Here is a 21,714-nt window from a genome sequence, read left to right as displayed (position 1 = left end):
CCTTAAATATTAAAGTTTTACACTCTAATAATTATTGGAGTGTTCCCTTGGAGATTTATGAGAATTTTAACACAAATAATCTCATCTTCTTTTATCATTTGTAATTTTTCTCTTAGCATTATTTAATCCAAAAGTTGAGATTCACTTTTATTCATATTTGTTTCCTCTATTTTTAAAATTTAATTAAAAGGGGGGGGGGGGTGGTGGTGGAGAAGCCATTTCCATAGCATTAGGGTTGTGGTATAAGTGCATGAGAGTTACTAGTTAAGATACGGTGACCAAAGTTTTGTGTGTGTGTATTTAAAACTATTAATTAATATCGATTTGATTATTATTGCCAATGATTACCCTAATTTCCATTTGACAATTACATGATGGCTTTAAAATGTACATAAGTTGAAGCTAACTTTTTCTCTCATTCATGTGCATGCAAATATATAATAAGATATTTCATGACATCCATAAAACTCAAGTACAAAAGTAAATAATAAAGTACAAAGTACAACTTCCCATGCTTTTGGAGACTTATTCAAGTCAACCATGGATTTAGACTGATCACAATAATTAATTAGAAAAACAAGCAATTCCCACATCACCACTGGCTATCACATATGTTATTGTACGATTGATAATGTAACTATCAAAATATAAAAATATCTTGCTTAATTTAAGCACAAGTAAAGCCAGATGGTGCAGTCCTCCCACAAGCATTAAGAAGCAAACTGAGGGAAATTTGAATGTTAAGATTAATTATACCCAACACGTTAGCCCTGATAGCAGTGCACAGACAAACTGCAGCCTCTAGGTCAACCAAACCAGCAATCAAGCTGCAGCATGGAGTGGTAGGTGGAGTGCCAAGGACAACTCCAAGTAGCCCATTAAGTAAATTTGCACATACGCCTAATTTTAGAGTATCTCTAGGACAAGTTAGGGTTTGGCCGGGTGGAACACCTACAGGAGTGCAAGTAGAATCACAATATTGTCCAGAAACTAGGGCAAAGAAGAGGAGATGCACCGCAAGGAAAAGAGTAGTCGAGAATGAGGTTTTGGAAGCCATGTCTGAAACGCTTGGAACAAGCTAATTAGAATCAAGAAGAGATTAGAGAAAGGAGATATGTTGAACTTTGATGGGCTGATGAGCTTGATCTATTGCTGGGGATTGGGTTTTATAGGGTGTAATATTGGTGGAGTTGTTAATGGAAAATAGTAAAGAAACAGAAGTTGGCTTGCATGAAGAATGAGTTCTTGGATTTTAGCAGACTTCCGAGGGCATGATCCAGCTAATTAAGAGGATGACACAATATTCTTCAAATCAAAAGATTATATTTGCTGGAATTAATTTCAAAGTCAAGAACATTTATTTTATTTTAATCGTCCCATTGCTATTGTATTGGATAGTTAATTGTTAATTAATGATCACGTCCTATTATATGATGCAAGTGTGAATTAAAAATTGGTAATTTGTATCCATAAAAGCCGTGAAGTGCAGGTATTTGGCCTTCATGGATGTAGCTGGAACATGGGGATGAGTTGAGAGTATTGCGACCCGTGAACATTGATCAACATAAATAGTTTTAAGGGGCATTTTCCGAGCAACCAGTTTATAGAGAAATATGGGTAAAAAGCCAACACTACTACCTTACATGATGTGCTGAGTCGAGATCATTATAATATTAATTTGATATTATATACTGCATTAATCTTATATGGGGTTTGTATTAAGGCTAAAAAATTATAGGATAAGGGGTCAAACTTATGACTTTGGAGACCCCAAGGTCACGGGTTCGATTCCCTTCTAAGACATTACGTTGGTGAATTATCAAGGGTGTGTCAATGGGCGGGTAGTAATACTTCACTCCCATGAGTTTGGTGCCGCACCCGGGGGGGCCCAAAAGACTCATCGGTGGCTAGAGTTCTCACATCATAAAATAAAAAATACATATAGGATACGCCGGTTGTAATCTAACTTGATTTTGCCTTATGTGTGTATATAATTAAATTAGGTAATTTTTTTTTTTTTTTTTACATATGGCAAAATTAAGTTAGATCGGTTGTACACCCGCTATATTAAATAATTTGTCATTGAGGATACACCGGTCAACCTAAGGAGGAGTCTTTTTATGGATTAGTTAAATTCGTCAAATTAAATGCATGTGCGAATTGCAAAGTAGATAATATCTCACGGAGTTGATCAAAATTGCTATATATATATATATAAATTTTATATAGATTATGCGCACAGACACACACACAACAATCATCAAACAAAAATTGCCTCATGGTTTCAATCCTTGGATACAAATATATTTATATATGTAAAAATTTTAAACTACCCTCGTATGATAAAGTATTGTAGTGGTCAATGTGTTTATAAAGCATTGTTTTATTCACTAGTTAAAATTGAAATTAGAGGCAAAAAACGAACCAAATAATTATATAGAATTATATGTTAACTAGTAATTGTTATTTAAAAATATGGTTTCAAATTTAAATATAGCACTCATGTCTAAAATATTAGGAATACAATTTGCAACCCATTCGACTATAAATAAGAGGTCTCATTGGCAAGATTTAATTTTAAAAAATTAAAATTAAAACCAAAATCCATCTTGCCTCCTACACTTATTTCTTCTATAGTAAAATACTCTATTTCTAGAAAGTTCTATAGTGAAATCTTTAAATTTACTTCCTGCAATTTTTCTACGGTTTTATAATATTATGGAGGTGGTTTTTACTTTTTTTCTTGTAACAAATTTATTCGAGTCGGAATAAATATTATCAACCCAAAGGCAGTAATTATTCATATCTCAAAGCCAAATTTTTTATAAAAAAAATTTGTTATCATCAAAATGAGATTTAACCTTGTTAGGCCAACACTCGTTGTGCCATGTATCATCGTACGAATGGTGACAAGTGTCCCACTTACTTTCCTTTTCTCTTTTTTTCCATTCTACTTTCTCTCTCCTCCTTCTTCCTTTCCTCTACTCTCTCTCTTCCTTCTTCTCTACTCTCACCCCTTGGACTGCAATGAAAAACCCATCGGATTCTCTGTTTCTCTCCTTGCTTCTCTCTCTCTCTCTCTCTCTCTCTCTCACACAATCATTATCTCTGAACATCTCCTTGAGCGTTTTTTTGGTCTTGTAAACTCATTTCACACCAATAGTTTTGCGGCTCTTCGGGAGATTTGTCAACTCCCAAGTTTTGTTCTTCTTGATGGATTGAATCTCCTCATCCATCGATTTTCTCCATTTGTCTTCTTCGTTAGCCTCTTCAAAGCTAACCAGGTCGCTGGTCAACAATAGACAATATAGTATAACATACTCTTCTATTGGTTCAGTAATTTCATATAGGTCAATTAGATTTCGAGCTCCTCTAGGCCTCATGTCTGAGATTTCACGTTCAATTGCAAATGGAGATTCATTCCTTTGTGGTGAACCGTGTGGAGGTGTCTATAGCTCGAGAACTTGTGACTTTATAGCCACTTCTCTTATTTGTGTGGGTTTTTCTCCTTTGAGCGTCAATTCCGCATCTTTAGAAGATTCAGCTTGGTCCCACTTCCAGGATTCATTTTCTTCAAAAATGACTTCCCTGCTGTGAATAACTTTCTTGTTGATGGGATTATATAGTCGATATCCCATGTGTTGTCATCGTATCCAATAAGGATATATTTCTCTCATTTATCTTCCAACTTTGTTCTTTTTGCCTCTGGGATCCTAGCATAGGCAATGGAAACAAATACTCTAAGATGACTTACACTAGGTTTGTGAGTGCTCCAAGCTTCATGTAGTGTCTTTGTACCAAGACTCTTCGTAGGATACCACTTGAGTAGATAGAATGCACATGATACTGCTTCTGCCCAAAAACTCTTGGGCAAATTTTTATCCTTTAACATGCTCCTTGTCATGTTAAGAATCGTGCGGTTCTTCCTCTATGCTACACCGTTCAAGTGGGGAGTGCAGGTCAATGTGAAATATTTTTGAATCCTTTGTTGCTTAAGGAATTCCAGTAAAGTTTCGTCCTTATACTCTCCTCCTTGGTCTGATCGCAATGATTTGATGCAATAGTCACTCTATTTCCCACAAGATCTTTGAACTCTTTGAATTTGTCGAACACCTTTGACTTTCTTTTTAGGAAGTAGACCCAAGTCTTCCTTTTTGTAATCTTCAATGAAGGTGAGGAAGTATCGGTTCTGTCCATTTGAAAAAAGTCTCAATGGACCACACACGTCTGTGTGTACTAGTTGGAACGGCATGGTAGATTTCCAGTTGACTTGCTTTCTAAAGTTGTTTCTATGTTGCTTGCTTAAAACACAGCTTTCACATATCATATTTGGGTGGTGGATGTTGGGTAAGCCTTTCAGCATCTTCTTGCTTCCCAATTGTCTCAAACTTTCAAAGTTAAGATGTCCATACCTGAGATGCCATAGCCAGTCTTTAATGATAGCACTCAAATACCTTGGCATATCATGTTGAATGGCGAGCGAAAACATTTGATTCTTTGCCATTTGTACTCAAGTAACGAGCTTACCTCAAGCGTCTGTTATTACCATCTGCTTATCTTTAAGGCTAATTTGGTAGCCTTTCTCCACAAGTTGTCCAAGACTCAATATATTAGTCTTCATAGCTGGAACATAATACACGTTGGAGATAAAAGCATGGTCTCCATCCTTCCTCTTGATTAGGACATTTCCCCTTCCTCGAACTGGGACTTTAGAGAGATCACCAAATGATATCTCTCCCTGAACTTTCTCATCAAGTTCAATAAACAGGTTCTTTCATCCAGCCATGTGATTGCTGGCTCCAGAGTCAAGGTACCAAACATTTTGGTCCTGGTGGGTTGAATTGTGTGCCATCAGCATCAACGATTCTCCTTCGGCTTTCTCTTTTCCTGCAAAGTTAGCATTTTCATTTACTTCATGATTTTGGGGATTACCTCTGCACTCATTACTGTAGTGTTTGTACTTGCGGCAGTTGTAGCACTGAACATTTCTCTTTTCTATGTTCGGATGGTTATTGTATCCCCCTCTTCTTCCTTATCCTCTACCTCGTGGGACATAATTCTGTTGATTGCGTTCATCTCTAATGGGACCTCTTTCGCCTCTACCACCTTCTCAAGATTCAAAATTTCCTTAATTTCTTCCACGAGATCCTCGGCCTCATCCTCTTCCACGTTGTGACGTCCCCCCTTTATCATATCTATCTGTAGTGAGGGACAACTTCATTTGGAGGGCTTGCTCCAATGCTTTATCATGACTCCTTCTGTTGACTTTCTCCACATGGGTTTGGAGTGAGCCCACAAATTCTTCTGCAGACATGGTTTCAAAATCTTTTGCTTCTTCCATAGTCATATACAGTTGTATAATCATATTTTAGATCCAAAGATCGTAAAATTTTCTCGCAAATTCTCTCGTCGTTGAGAGTCTCTCCATTTCTACTTAATTGATTTAATACAACCATAACTCGTGTATAGTAATCAGCAATAAATTCAGTAGATTTCATTCTTAAGGATTCGAAATCACCTCGCAATGTTTGAAGATGAATCTTCTTTACTTTGTCTGCACCTTTGTGTGTTCGATGGAGAGAGTCCCAAACTTCTTTGGATGTCTTGGCGGAGGTGATGATTTTGAATGTGACCTCATCAAGACCTTGGTAGATTATGAACTTTGCCTTGCAATCCTTCTTTTGATCGAATCGTAAGATCGTTCTTTGAGCATCAAACATAGATGCTTCGTATTCTTTTGATGGGACTTCTTTGTACCCATCTTCAACGATGTCCATGACATCCTGAGAACCTAGTAGGGCTCTCATTTGAATAGAACAATTGTCATAGTTCTCCCGTGTCATCTTTGGAATCACTGCTTGTGTAATATTGTTTTCCATCAGGTTTAATATATCAAAAAATAGAGTGATAGAGATTGATTTTGGAAAATCTGATACTAGCAATGTCTTCAGAAGGTCGAAAAACCTTAGGAACCAGTTTTGGGTTGCAAAGAACTGGTTTAAAAATCATTAAACCGGCTAAAAAATAATTTTAGACCGGTTTGCCTTAGACCGGTTTTTCTTAAAAGAGAAACGGCGTCAGTTCTTACCGTTAGTCCATGTGGCGACTTCTAGGCATGCCGCGTGTCAGCAATTGGATGTGGGACCGTCAGTTGGGTCAGGTCGTGCTCGTGAGTTCGGATCCAGGTTGCTGGACCGGTTCACGGATCGGGTTTCTGGGTTGAATCACGTCAGCCAGGCAGAGAAGACGCGTGTGGGCACATGACGTCACCGGTAAATAGTCTTGTCAGCGTGTGTCATTGACACTGATTTGTCTGTCAGCGCATGTGGAGGCTCCCAGTGAAAGAACCCAATTACCCAAGATAAGTGTATTAAATAAATGAGGAAAAGAGAAGGAAAATTTAAAAGGTAAAAATATGCAAGGCTCGTCGACAAAGCTTCCTTGCTCATCAATGAAGTCCCTTGTGTAGTTCCCAATGAATTTCAATAACCCGTCAACAAGGAGATGCCGAGGGATTTTGGGAAATCCTGAAATATCAGGCTCATCGATGAGGCCACCTTGGCGTCGACGAACTTCCTTCTGCGACTTGTCGACAACGACACCATCTCTTCGATGAGGTTGGTTGGGTCAAAGGCTTATAAATATCTTTTCACTTGCTTAATGAGGAAGAAATAAAAAATCCTCTCTCTCTCTCTCTCTCTCTCTCTCTCTCTCTCTCTCTCTCTCTCTCTCAAGAACTCGAATCTTCTCTCTCTCTAGGATTTCGGGCTGTCAGTTGTTGGAATCAATGATCCGATGTTACCACGTGGATCAGGAGGAGAATCTCTACGTTTTTAGCGGATCGAAAATTTGTTTCGAGGATTTTTGGGTTTTGGCCCAAAATCGAGGTAAAGGTCTAATTTCAGTTTCGTTTCGGTATATATGTAGTAGTAAGAATTATAGTGAAGAATAGTTCTTAGATGTTTAGGTTTGGGGAACTTGGTTTGTAAGTTTGGAGTCATAGAGTTCGTATTTTGGTATTCAGGAAAAGGTATGGGAATTTTGTTTATATCGTTTATTTTTTATATCAGAATCGGTAGACATGTAGTTTACGATCGTATGTATGTTTTGACTATTTATTTGGGAAAATCTATCGGGTGAAAATACGGGATTGTCAGGTTATAGTTTTGGAAAAATTTGGGGGTTTCGGGTATCATCTCTATTTTATTGAAGGAATTGTATGTTGTGCTAAAAATGTAGTACTGAGATAACCGTACCCATATTTGTATTAAACTGTATTTTTGAACTGAAAACGATATGATTTCTTGTATACCAAATAAGTGTGGAATGAAATGTTGTATGTAAAATGTTCAAGTTTTGTAAAACAACTAGGGGCAGCTAATTACCGTACGCTCATGAGTATAGGGACATGAGTTCTAAAATTGTTCCAGGTTTTTGTAAATTAGCTAGAGGCGGCTAACTATCATATGTTGACGCCATGTCTCAGCTAATTACTATGGGCGAGAGTGTCCGGCTCTATATCCGTGGGTGTGAAATATCACCTAATATTTTCTGCTGGTCACTGATGGTTGTGAGTTGACAACGTAGTGGCAACGATATCATTGTGAGGCTTTGGTTATCACAGGTTATCAAGTGCTCGTATTGGCAACGTTATCACTGTGAGGTTTCGGTTATTGCAGGGTAATTGGGTGCTTATTGTGACGACACTGACCGTATGTATGGGTATCGTATGTATTGGAACTGGATTATGAAAAATACTTTAACTGTATTGTACTGTATTGTATTTGTGTTATGTTTTACGCTGAAATAACATTCAGATGCCACACATTGATATAACATGTTTTCTTCCTTACTGAGAGGTGTCTCACCCCAAATTTATAAATGTTTTTTAGGTCCTTCAAGTAGTCACAACTAGCATCCTAGCGTTCGGAGATGGGTGTCGGTTAGCTACGTATAGTATTTATGTAAGTATGGATTCTATAATTGGCTAGTCATTATTGGGTTTTGTAGACACCCGGAGTATGTATGGTATTTTGGAATGTAGATTCTAGTTATGTATAGACTCTAGTATGGTATGTTGTATGTATTAGGAAGAATATTTTCGCTGTGTATTTGAGGTGTATGTATGTATATGTGAATGTGTATAGGGTTTATGTGTACCCCACGGGGTCGGACCCTCATTTGGTGTAGTATCATGTATGATTTTAATTGATACAGAGATAGATTATGTTACTAAATTCACACCTAGGGCCCATCTGCAGGTTCGGGGCGTAACACTCAGACTCCGTTTGAAGCGTGGTTTTCACCTCTGGACTCATCTCGGTGCGAATTTCACAATAGTATACTCAATTTTGGATTTTGAGCAACTGAAAATATGGGAAAAATTTTGAATTTCCCCTTTGTTCACCTCTGTTTGGCGAATTTCAATGAACCTGGATACTCTGATACCACTTATGGGTTTAGGGAACTCACTCAATCACTGGTTGTGATTAAAACTCAATGAGGAATTGCACTTAATTGCAAAAAAATTAACTTCAATCTAAAAAATTACAGAGGAATTCAAAATACACAAACTCTCTTCTCATTGGTTATTCGCCCTCTCTACACCACACATTACATTGCGCACACACACACACACACACACATCTATTTATAGCAATTATTATAATAGTATAATCAACAATGGTGGGCTGGTTGATGAGGTTGGTGGCCAACTCCTGCTCAAATTCAACAGAGGTGGGCTGCCGGCCAACCCCAATCAAGTTTAATTTCATCACTTCTCTCCCTTGCCGATTCTCTAACCGTTTATTCTTTCTCTGATCTTCTTTCGTTCTCTAATTATCTCCTTTCTTCTTTCGCAAAACCTCTCTCTCATTTCTCTCAGATTTTTCTTCTTCCCCATTCTTCTTGCTCTTTTTATTCATTTTCTTTCAAATTTAACACTCTCTCTCATTGTTTTTTATTTATTATTTATTTTTGTTTCCTTTTCTCTAATCTTATTTCATTTGTTTTTTTTTTTTGCAAATCTAAACCAAGAAGGGAGTTTCAAGAACGGAGCAAACTTCTCTAACAATAAATTCCTCGTTCCCTTATTTTTATATTTTTATTTTTTCATTTCTTAGTTTTGTTTTAATTTTCTCAGGAGAATTTTCCCAAATTTTCTTGTTAACCAAACAACTAGCTAGTAAACTGAATTTTTGGGCTTGAATTGATTTTATTTTATTTTCTAGGTCAAATAATATTCAATTTGGGCTTGGGTCTGGACTTGGTTTGGGAATTGGGCTTAGGAAAAAAAATTAATTGGGTTGGGCCCAATTCATTTTGGGACACTGCTAAAAAAATTAGGTTGGACCCAAACTAGTTTGAGATAGTAGGCTTCAACTGTTGGATCAACAGGTCAATGGATCCAAATTGGATCTTGGGTTTTAGGGTCTCCCAATCAAGGATTGATGGGTTGGATCCAGGTTCGAGTCAATGGGTCAGATCTAGACTAATGGGTCGAATCTGGTTCAAAGATTCTAGGTATTCAGGTTAAATTATGCATATTGTTTCTTATCCAAAGTGTTAAACACCAAATTTAAAATTCACTATTTCTACTAAAAATTTTTAAAAAATTGGTACTTACCTCTGAGCTATCCCAATCGTTCTGTCTGAATTCTCCTCAAACTTCAAAACCCCGTCACTATACACCCCGAAAATCCTTCAATTCCCTCGACTCCAAATTCTGATTCTGAAACTTCAAAAACTTCAGAATTCCTTCTTCTGCAATATGCTCTGCAACTCTTCAATTCTTTGGCCAACAATTCTCTCAAATTTTTAATTCACCCTGAATTACAATGAAAACTCTCCTATATTCTCACAATTGCCAATATGATTTCTCTTTGTACTTGTCTGTCTATGTGAATGCCCAACTCACTTTCAAAAACCTTTATTTATAAGCTTTAAGATTCAATGAGTTTAATGTTGATTTAATCAACCAACACTTAATTTCATCAATCATCATTTATCTCTAATTTTTGCACATTTTTCACACATGTTTATTTTTCTTTGCAGGTTTGATCTTGTAACCGAAGACTGCTGGCCCACTTCTTTATTATTGTTTTTCCTTTCTTTTTTTTTTTTTTTCATTTTCCATGTAAAAATTATTTCTCCGTATTTTTTTCCCATTTTATGGAAAAAAATTTGTACAATTTTATTATATTGGCCCCGAATAAAATGGGGTGTCTATACTGTGAGGCCCATTGCATTTGCCGAAATGGATAGTACCTCACAGTATTTTCCAAAACTATTATATTTGACACTAGTCATTTTGATGAGGTATCAAAGATCATTCAAGAGGTAGAACGTTACATTGATTGTTGGAACTTAAAGATTGTAATATAGAGGAGAGGAAAAAAGCCTTCATAAACTTTTGTGAATTGTGACACATTAGAAGTTTAAGAGAATTGGATGGGTTTATAAAACATTTTTTACCTTACTAACAATCGGTTTGGACTAAGAATTTTACTTAGAAAAAGAAAAAGAGAGGAAAATAAGGAGAAAACATATTTTCCATTAAATTTTCTTTTTATATTAAAGTTTATTAAAAGTGAATGTTTGTTTTTTATATAATTAAAAGTTAAGAAAAAAAATAATATTAATAATATATAAAATCAAAATTTTGTTCATGAATTTGATATATCTTTCATTTTCTTTCTTACTTTCCTTGATAATCAAATATGAAAAATGTGGATTCTTTAATATTTTTCTTTTCTTTCCTTAATATTTTTCAAATTTCAAACGGAGTGTAATTAAAATTAAAAAATTGCAAGGGTGGAGCCATTTGCTTTTCTAAATATGAGCTAACCCCTTCATAAAGTTTGTTGAAGCCTTTCTTTTTTATACGCATACATATATGCACACACACACACATATACATGATTTTAAAATTATTAATTAATGCCGACTCAATTATTATTGCTTATGATTAACCTAATTTCCATTTGATAATTTAAATGATGGCTTTAAATTGTACATGAGCTCTTTGTCTCACCTGATTGTACATGAGCTCCTTCTCTCACTCACGTGCAAATAAATAATATAATAAGACATTTCATTAAATTCATAAAACTCCAGCACAAAAATAAATAGCAAAGTACAATGTCCCATGTTTTAGGAGACTTATTCAAATCAACCATAGGACTATACTAATCACGATAATTAATTAGAAAAACAAGCAATCCCCTTAAATTCACCACTCGCTGTCACATATATTATTGTACCATTGATAATGCAACTAGAAAAATATAAAAATCTCTTGCTTCATTTAAGCACAAGTAAATCCAGATGGTGCAGTCCTCCCACAAGCATTAAGAAGCAAACTGAGGGAAATTGGAATGTTAAGATTAATTATACCCAACACGTTAGCCCTGATAGCAGTGCACAAACAAACTGCAGCCTCTAGGTCGACCAAACCAGTAATCAAGCTGCAACATGGAGTGGTAGGTGGAGTGCCAAGGACAACTCCGAGCAGCCCATTAAGTAAATTTGCGCAAACGCCCAATTTTAGAATATTGCTAGAGCAAGTTAGGGTTTGGCCTGGTGAAACACCAGGAGGAGTGCAAGTAGAATCACAATATTGTCCAGAAACAAGAGCAAAGAAGAGGAGATTTACTGCAAGAAAAAGAGTAGCAGAGAATGAGGATTTGGATCCCATGTCTGAAACTTGGAGCAAGTTTATTAGAATCGGGAAGAGACTGGAGGAAGGAGATGATGTTGAACTCTGATGGGCTGATGAGCTAGATCTATAGCTGGGGATTGGGTTTTATAGGGTGTACTTTCGGTGGAGTTGTTAATAGAAATATTAATATAACAGAAGTTGGCTGCATGAAGGATGAGTTCTTGTATTTTAGCAGCCAGTTTTAATAATATAAATGGGTTGATCCAGCTAACAAATGGCATGATAATTCTTCAAATCAAATGATTGTATTTATTGGAATTACAAAGTCAATAAGATTTATTTTATTTTAATCATCCCATCGCCATTGCATTGGATGGTTAACTAATTAATTAATGGTCATGTTCTGCTAATATGATGCAAGTGTTAATTGATAATTGGTAATTTGTACCCACAAAAGCTGGGGAGCGCACGTGTTTGACCACCATGGATGTAGCCGGAACATGGGGATGTGTCTCTTGAGAGTTGAGAGCCTTGAGACCCATGCACGTTCATAAACATAAATAGTTTTAAAGGGGCATTTCCTATATATAACACTAATCCAACTATACCCTACATGAAATGGGTCGATCGAGATCATTACAATACTGCTTTTGATTTGATAAATGAGCTGATAAAGATTCGCTGAAACATTTGATCGTAACGTTATTTACCATTGGAATATTGGCTTCAGTTCTAGAAATCTTTAGGAATAGAGAATACAACGAGTGCACCAACTACATATTAGTCATTTTTTCTGAGCAAGAAGGTGAGATAAGTGATGTCTCAGTTTCTGTTCTTGGAGTTGAAATGATTTTTATCTATCATGTCCGACTATCAGTTCGTGAGTCATTTGTACCAATGCAACAATTTACGCATGCTCGGTCTGATCTTTCCAGCCCCACTGGTTCCATCGTTTGCTACATTGATCATCCTGCCCATTTAGTTGCTCTTTTAGGATGGTATTTCTGTTGTAATGTTGCTCAATTGGTTTTTCTGGCTATTGCTGTAATTCTGCTTTGGTTGCACAGGCAGCTTGCTTGTGCTCCATTGCTCCTTTCTTTATTTGAATAAATTTACACCATTACCTTATAATATATATATATATATATATATATATATATATATATATATTTGGTATCACGCTAATGCTATATGGGGTCTGTACCCTTTTAAGAGACACATTAATACTATGAGCTTAGCGCATTTTCCGAAATGGATAATGCCTCACAGAATTGTCCAAAGCTATCATAGAATCACCCTTGAGGTAATGGCATATATTGGTCTCACATAGTGGTATACATAGGCTGGTCATTTCGCTGAGGCATGAAAGATCATACAAAAGGTAGTATGTCACATTTACTGTTGGAGTTTAAGATTTTAATGTAAAGGGGAGGGAAAATGTTTTTATAAACTTCTGTTACACAATAAAAGTTCAAGACAATTGAATGTTATTTTAAAACATTTTTCATCCTACTAGTTAAAATTAAAAAAATTGCAAGGGTTAAGCTGATTGGTCCTTGGGGCTTGTCACCATTTAATTCTTCAATGGTGTTAAAATTTACCCTTCCTCAAGGGGCTTTTCTAAATCTGGGCTAACCTCTTCTGAAAGTCTATTAAAGCTTTCTTTTTTTAGAGTTGACCTCCATTCAAAGGGTTCTTAATAAAGGGGCTAACAGTAAATAAGCATTAATTGTATGGATTCCTCACTCAACAATCTTTGAATGAAATTTTTTTTTCTGTGAAGAGACAGCATTTTATGAAATTTCATTTTTTTTCTGTGAAGAGATGCCATTTTATGAAATAATTTTGTGTTTCTCCAAGAAAAATCCTTCATCTAAATGGACCTTTAGATGTAAATAATAATAATAATAATAATAAAGGTGAAAAGGGATGTTATCTTCGGGATGATTGATCCAATTCTAGATTTGAAAATAGGCATCTCAGCTTGTTTTCCTCTTTTGGAATCCAAATCTTTAAAAATGAAATAGAGAAATATGAGATTTAAAACAAGACAAATAAAATGAGAAATAAAAAAATAAAGGCGAGATGAATGACAGAGAAAGAAGATATTTAAATCATCCAGTGCTAATACAGATGGCCACAATGCAATTTTATGCTCTCTCTCTCTCTATCTCCTTTTTTTTTTCCTAGTACTATTTTCTCTATCTCTTTCATACCTCTTTTAATATGAATTCCATAATCACCTCTATAGAGATCCGGTGAATTATAACAATTAAATAATAAGAGAAATGATAAAAAGGAAATTTTAAAGGAGGAATTCAGCACAGTCTTGTCGACGAACGGATCTTGGGCTCGTGACATGCGTCTCGTCGACGAGAAGTTACTGAGAGGGCTATTCCAGGACCTAAATTTCACCGACGAGGGGTAAGTGCTCGTCGACGAAACTCCTTCTTGGACTCATCAACGAGGTCACGTGGACAAGCAATTCTATAAAATGCCCACAACTCATTGTCTGCAAGAGAATCATGCAGAATTTCTCTCTCTCTCTCTCTAACTTCGTCTCCCTCCCCTTCTCTCTAGAAATCCGTCCTTATTTCACGTCAGTTCGACAATCCAAAATCACAACGCTACTCTTGGGAAGATTCTCTTCATATTTGTTAGAGTAGATCTTGGTTGGACCAACTTGAGCACCATCCCAAAGTTTAGGTAAGTTAATTATTTTAAGTTTTATTAGGTTTTTGGTGTTTCTGGACTGAGGAGAATATATAGGGTAAGATAATACTGAAATTTTGTTGAGGGGAAAATGTAATTTCAAGGTGTTGTGCTAGGAACACTGTAGGTGTAGGGTTGGTTGATTTGTGAGCTTCTTAGAAAGTCAGGTAAGGGGATAAATTAAGTTAGTATTTTTCATGATATTATTTACCATACTTCAACATTTATTTTTAGAAATTATGTATGTATTAGCACAGTGTTTGGGAATATTGCAGTTGAATTGGAAAATGGATTTAATGTTATTTATTAGGAAATATGATTTTTAGATCAAGTCTTATGCTAAAAAATATTATTCATATTTGTGTGGCATGAGTAAAATTTTCATGAAATTATGTTATATCAAAATATTATGTTTTTCTCAGTTTTTATGAAAACCATAAAAATAATACAGGAACTATGATTTTATGAATATTATGTTAAACAGTACAAATTTCAGTTCAATATGTTATAATATGCTCAGAACAAGGCCGTGATTGATACCTGGCGCAAGGACGTAATTATGTATATTATTTGGCGCAAGGCTATGATTATGTATGATATGTCAGAATTCAGAAAAATGCTATCAATCTAGTTTTGTGTTAAATAAGTTTATGTAAGTATACTATATGTTATCAAAACCCGAATGGTTTAGTTTAAATCAGTATTCAAGGCTCGGTACCGTAGCTATTCAGTTCAGTTCAGACTAGTGCTACCACACTTGCCAGTAGAGAGTGTGGGAGATGGATAGTCGATGTGGCTTCAGTGTAGTGTTGTAGACGTCCCCTTGGCAGTCTAGACCAAGATGGGGCAGACCCATCGTACTTACAGACACATTTGACTTGGCAGGGGTCGGATAGCCATTGTCAAGTCCCACCTTCAGACTGCATAACCCAGTCATGGGGCTAATACATGACATTAGCTAATTATCCATCCTGGGTAATATTCCAGTACTATCAATTATAGCAAATGATTTTATAATAACTAAAATTCAGTATGATTTAACATGATCATGATTATGTATGTTTTATCCAGTATTATATCACCAGTTTTTTTTATCTGGACATGTATTATGTATTGTTTATCTATTATAGTAGGAGTATACTCATTTTGACACACAACTGATATTAGTTTATTTCCCTTACTGAGATGTGTATCACCCTAACTTACAAAACATTTCAGGGAATCCAGATAGATAGATGGACCGAGTTCCGCGTCGGTAAAGGCAGTTCATACCACCCTGGTAGGAGGATGAATTATTGAGTTTGGGTCAAATGGTTTTCGGATTATGATCCTAGTTTCTACTTTTGGTCTTTTGGAGGATTGTATATTTATATTTATAGAAATGTTATGAATTGCAGTGAAACTCTGGTACTGTTGGTTGTGAATGTAATCTATGTTTTCTGCTATTTAGATGTCCACTGTGTATATCAAGTACTATATTGGTATCAGGATTATTATTAAGAATGATATTTATGCATGTGAGGAAAAAAAATTATGGTAAAATAGGCAAGTCGTTACAACCTCTCTCTTTCTCTCCCTCCTTCTATTATTATTTTGTTGGTTTTTTAGTCCCACATCGGTGGGAAGGTTTTTTTAAGCTTTTAGTTTGAAGGTATAAAAGGAGTTTCCCTCACCATTTGTATATACACATCCCATTTTGTAGAGTTACAAATAGTATTTGTACTCTAGGGTATTTCTAATTACTATTGATAATTTAAAATTTGCCCAAGTTATAATTTTCTAGAAATAGTGGATTGATCTTTGGCGACCAATGACGTATGTAATTCTTTATCGAACCTCATTAATTCTTGTATTATTCTTTATTGCTACCTTTGATTATTACTTTATGCATTGCTTTAGTTTGATTATATATTCAATAGCAATAGTTATAATATTGGTGTTTAGCACAAGTGGGGTTCCCGACACAACAATTGGTATTAGAGTCAGGTTGAATAGTGTCGATACGAAGGTATTTCTCTATTAAGATCCTTGATTCCATTTTTTGAAGCCTAGAATGACCTTATCTAAACGAGTGCTCAAAGACCATTACAGTTCAATCACTCCCTAAAGGTCGACCCGGTCAAAGTGGAATTTCGTAGGATATATAGAATAGAAACAGCAGGGATAAGTGTGGTACTATTCATCCTAGGCATTATGTTCTATTGGTTTGCTATTGGATATATAGATTTGGAAGATGGCAAATATAAATTATACCTACAGCAGTAGAAGAAACTTTGTCAACGCGAACTCCAACCCCAACAGCTTCGTCGTTATCTTCAAAGGTAATGCTCGGTTTGGTATGTGGCAATGTGAGGTGATGGACATCCTATACCAGCTAGAATTAGATGTTGCTCTTGGTGATAAACCAAAGGACATGGGTGACAAATATTGGGAAAAGATCAACGTGGTACAATTCGTTTGTATCTCGCTAAAAATCAGAAATATTGTGTTATGAGGGAGACATCTGCAAAAAAATTATGGAAGACATTGAAAGGTACATTTATGACTAAGAGTCTGGAATATCTACGCTATTTGAAAAAAATTTGTTTCACTTCCAATATCAATCACGTATTTTTATAAATGACCACATGAATGCTTTCAATAAAATTTTGTTTGATTTGTTGAATTTGGATAAAAAGGTCAAAGATGAGGATAAGACCTTGTTGTTACTAAATTCTCTCTCTAATGATTATGAACATGTCATCACCCCCTTATTGTATGGGAAGAATAAAGTTACTTTTGATGTTATTTGTACTGCATCGATTAATATTGAATGCAAAAAAAAGGATCGGATGGTCCATAAGGAAACAGTAGTAGAAGCACTGACAATAAAGGGACGTCCTCAGAGTCGTAAACCTAGAAGGAGGAGTAAATCTCAAGGGAGACCTGCTAAATATGAATGCGTTTTTTTTCATAATAAATGACATTGGAAGAAACATTGCTCTAAATTGTAGCAAAATAATAAGGTTAAAGCACCTTCTAATGCCTATATGGCCAAGCGTGACGGAAGTGAGTTAGATTTTTCTCTTATTCAAACATTTTCGTCACATTACTATGGTGAGTGGATTTAGGATTCTTGTTGTTTCTATCACATGTATCCCAATAGGGAATGGCTTTCTAATTTTGAAAAATTAGATGGTGGGGCTGTTTTATGGGAAATGATAATACTTGTAAACAATTTGAATAGGTTCAATACAGTTAAAATGTCAAGATGGAACTGTAAAACCTTGACTAAGATATGTTTCAAACCTAAATAAAAATTTGATCTCATTGGGTGCCTTATAATCTAAAGGGTTTATTATTACTTTGAAAGATGGAAACTTAAAGGTTAAATTAGGTGCGCTTTGTGGTGATGAAAAGTATTAGCAAAAATAACTTGTATTATTTTCAAGGTAGTACAGTTATTGGCTTAGCAGCTGTTGTTTATGAGAAAGATGTGGATTCAAATACAACCACGTTATGATATATGCGATTGGCACATGCAAGTGAAAAATCTTCACAACAATTGGTTAAGCAAGGGTTGTTGAAGGGTGCAAAGGTATGCAAGCTTAAATTTTCTAAACATTGTATTCTAGAAAAGCATACAAGAGTGAAATTTGGCACTACAACCCACCAAACAAAAGGTATTTTAGACTACATCCACACAAATGCATGGGGGCCTACCAAAACTACTTCATTGGGTGGTATGCATTGTTTTGTCACTTTTTGTTAATGATTTTTCCAAAAGAGTTTGGGTGTATGCTATGAAAAATAAAAATGAAGTTTGTGATATTTTCCTTTAGTGGAAAAAATTTGTTGAAACTCAAACTAATAGAAAGATCAAATGGCTCAGATCAGATAATGGTTGTAAATACACGAGTGATTTGTTTATGAAGGTATGTCAAGATGAAGGTATTATTCGACATTTTACAGTTAGAAATACACCACAATAGAATGGGGTGACAGAGCGCATGAATCAGACTTTGTTGGAGAAAGTTTGATGCATGTTGTCTAATGCTACATTGGAAAAAAAGTTTTAGGATGAGGCTATTAGATATGTGTGTCATCTCATCAATCATCTACCATCCTCTACGATTGGGACAAAAACACCCTATGAGGTATGGTCTGAAAAACCTAATAATGATTATGATTCTTTATATGTATTTGGTACTGTTGCTTATTATCAATTAAAGAATCTAAGTTGGATCCAAGAGCCAAGAAAGCAATATTCTTGGGGATTAATGCATGAGTCAAAGGATATCATCTTTGGTGTCTAGAGACAAAAAGAAGGATTCTAAGTAGGGATGTGACTTTTGGTGAACTTGCAATGATAAAAAAAAAACAATACATAAGGAGTCACCAATTGAAGAAAAGACCAGTGGTACTCAACAACAGGTGGAGGTTGAGATAATTTTGGGAGGCTTGGTGAGAAATGAGGCTACATGTTGTAACTCTCCAGTTATAGTGGAGCACAGTGTACAAGAAGAGGAGATTTCAATACAAGAATATCTACAGCAACAAGAATCAATTGCATCTTATATGCGAAGAAGAGAAATTCAAAAACTTACTCGGTATGCTGACATGATGGCCTATGCACTTTCGCATAGATGATGATGTTCCTTACACTTTCAAGGAAGTAGTGAGGAACTCTAAATCTGGCAAATGGAAAAAAAAAACAGTGAATGAAGAAATGCAATCTCTTCATTAGAATCGGACTTGGGAGCTAGCCCAGCTGCTCAAAGGTAAGAAAGCAATTGGTTGTAAATGGGTTTATGCAAAAAAAGAAGGACTTTCATATGCAAATAATGTTCAAGTCAAAACTAGATTGGTAACTAAGGGCCAGGCACAGAAGGAAGGTATTGATTATAATGAGATATTTTCTCCAGTCGTTAAACATTTTTCCATTCGAATTTTTTTAACTTTAGTAGCACAATTTGATCTTGAACTAGTTCAATTCGATGTAAAAACTCCATTTTTACATGGTGATTGATTTGGAAGAGGAAATCTATATGACTTAGCCAGATGGATTTAAGGTTGCTGGAAAGAAAATTGGGTATGTGTTGGAATTTGGGTATTCCCAAGAGGGGTGAATTGGGTATTTAAAAACTTTTCTCCCAAGTCAATTCAAATTTCGCAAACCGTATTACACAAGCCTAGGGTCTTTCTATATAATCATAAACCCAATCAAATATTCAAACAATCAAACACATGTACTGCATATAATAAATCAAACATAAAATATACATGTGTTGAAATTGAAAGTGCAGAAAAATAAAAGCTATACCAAATATGTTATCGAGGTTTGGCCAATACTGCCTACGTCCTCGCCTTAAGCTGACAAACAAAAGGATTCCAATATGGTTCGCTTAATGGGTAGAGCAGCACCGAATACAACACCTTACAGGCTGGTGCACCTAGTTCTCTTAACTGGTTCTATCTGAAAAAGTCCGGGACTATTCACAGGGCTAGTCTCCCTCTTCCGACCATACGTCGGGGATACAATGGATAATCAAATATTGTGTATAAAGAAATGCTTCTAATACAAGCAGATGTGTACAACAATTACAGCTCAAAATACACTCACGTATGATATGAAAATAAGCTCAATGTAAGAATGGTGATTTTTCTTAAAATAACTTTTCAAAATCTTTGAGTAAAATGTATGCAATGAATATTTCAACGATTCAACCCCAAAAGATCTCTTCCCAAAAGATTTTCAAAAACTTGTTCAAAGGAATTTAGGGTTTTTATTTTTTAATGATATTGCAAAATAATGTACATCAATGTGAGCACAAATGCAAGAAGACTTTCCCAACACAAAATATATTATGGTATATGTGTGCTCAAGTCTTTTGAAGATTTAACCAATAAAAGTTTTCCCATAAATATTTGTCAAGAAAATTAAATGGGAAAAACTTGAACGCAACTCTCAAAATGATTTTCAAATTAAAAGCTTAGGAGTGAGTAAAAATACTTTACGAAGAATGAATTCCCAAAAATAAGACTCTTTCAACAATCCTTTAAAGACAATCGATTTGCAAGCAAGGGAGTGAAAGAACAAATCAAGACTCTCTTTAAAATGATTTTGAAATTTATAAGAGTAAGAGAGTATGAAAAATAAGCTTTGAAGATGAAAAATATAGCAATAATATTTGAGAGAGTTTTTCAATTAATCATCTTTCTAATTATGAGTAATGAAGGGGTATATATAGATATTGGGGAAAATATGACCATTAGGGACATAACGGGAATTTTGGGAATTGTTTAATTATGTTTAATAAAAATTAAACTTATCTAACCACGGTGAAAATCTCACCAACCCAAGAGTACCTATATTTTAAGTTCGGTTGACCCGATTGCCAAGTTTGGTCGACCGTGAAGATTTCGAACTGAGATTCGGTCGATTGAAACAGGGCGATTTTCGAACCCTTCAAGGTTTGGTCGACTATATCTAAAGTTCGGTCTACTATTCTTATGATTCGGTCGACTCAATAACAAATGAACTAGAGGTTCGGTCGACTGAATAGTTGGGTGTTAGACATAAGCCAGTTCGGTCGAATGTGAAAGATGCGTTCAAAATCGTTCGATCGACTGAGCGAAGTCAACAAGTTGACTTCTGATTTGTTCGGTCAACCAAGGCCTTTATATAACCAAGGGTTCGATTGATTGAAGCTTTGACTTTGGTCAACTTTCTCAATTCGGTCGACCGAGGTCAAATGACCTTGCGATGGTCTATTGACCGAGGCTTTTAGTTAAGCCCAAAAATCTAGCATCGGTCGACCTTCGTAAACTTTGTTTTAGCCCTAATCTTTCACCCTAACGAGTTAGTTATTTAAGAAATGAGTTTCTATGTAAAGTTCTGGTCCCTAGGGTCAGTTTATGGTCATTTTGAGCTTACATCCACATCATGCATGTCATGCATTATATTATAGACCAAATCAAAATAAAAACACATTTACAATTTAAACAGTCTTCTTCTTCTTCTTTGCTCGTTCATGGAATGCGCCAGATACATATGATCTTGGTTTTTCTTATGCCTTCCAAATCCCTTGATCTTATGTATTTTGAAATTTAAACCTGTTCACATACTTAAACACACATAAGATACTAGTATTATGTGAGCATCAAAACAAAGATCCGACTCAAAAAGTCAACAGTATGCAAACTGGGAAAATTGTTCTATGATTTAAAGCAGTCTCTAAGATAGTGGTACAAACGATTTTATCAATTTATGATTGGTCACAAGTACATTTGAAATAAACATTATCATTATGTTTATTTTTGCAGACTAAAAAATATATCTTTTATATATTTACTCTTGTATG

General features: G+C 35.3%; 2 protein-coding genes across 2 annotated transcripts; both read right to left on the bottom strand.

Moving 5' to 3' along the window:
- Positions 1-667: 667 nt before the first annotated feature.
- LOC131146758 (14 kDa proline-rich protein DC2.15-like) lies at positions 668-1,057 on the bottom strand. Its single transcript, XM_058096528.1, has one exon. It carries the CDS (start codon positions 1,055-1,057, stop codon positions 668-670), a length of 390 nt encoding a protein of 129 aa, XP_057952511.1.
- A 10,248-nt stretch (positions 1,058-11,305) lies between these two features.
- LOC131146756 (putative lipid-binding protein AIR1) lies at positions 11,306-11,695 on the bottom strand. The gene has a single exon (XM_058096527.1). The coding sequence runs from the start codon at positions 11,693-11,695 to the stop codon at positions 11,306-11,308; it is 390 nt and encodes a 129-aa protein (XP_057952510.1).
- Between the last annotated feature and the right edge of the window lie 10,019 nt (positions 11,696-21,714).

Source organism: Malania oleifera, chromosome 13 (genome assembly GCF_029873635.1).
Source record: "Malania oleifera isolate guangnan ecotype guangnan chromosome 13, ASM2987363v1, whole genome shotgun sequence".
Lineage (NCBI taxonomy): Eukaryota > Viridiplantae > Streptophyta > Magnoliopsida > Santalales > Ximeniaceae > Malania > Malania oleifera.
This window is presented reverse-complemented; position numbering and strand designations above follow the sequence as displayed.

Excerpts from the sequence above, each read along its gene's own strand:
- LOC131146758 (XM_058096528.1), bottom strand. The coding sequence starts at position 1,057 with ATGGCTTCCAAAACCTCATTCTCGACTACTCTTTTCCTTGCGGTGCAT.
- LOC131146756 (XM_058096527.1), bottom strand. The coding sequence starts at position 11,695 with ATGGGATCCAAATCCTCATTCTCTGCTACTCTTTTTCTTGCAGTAAAT.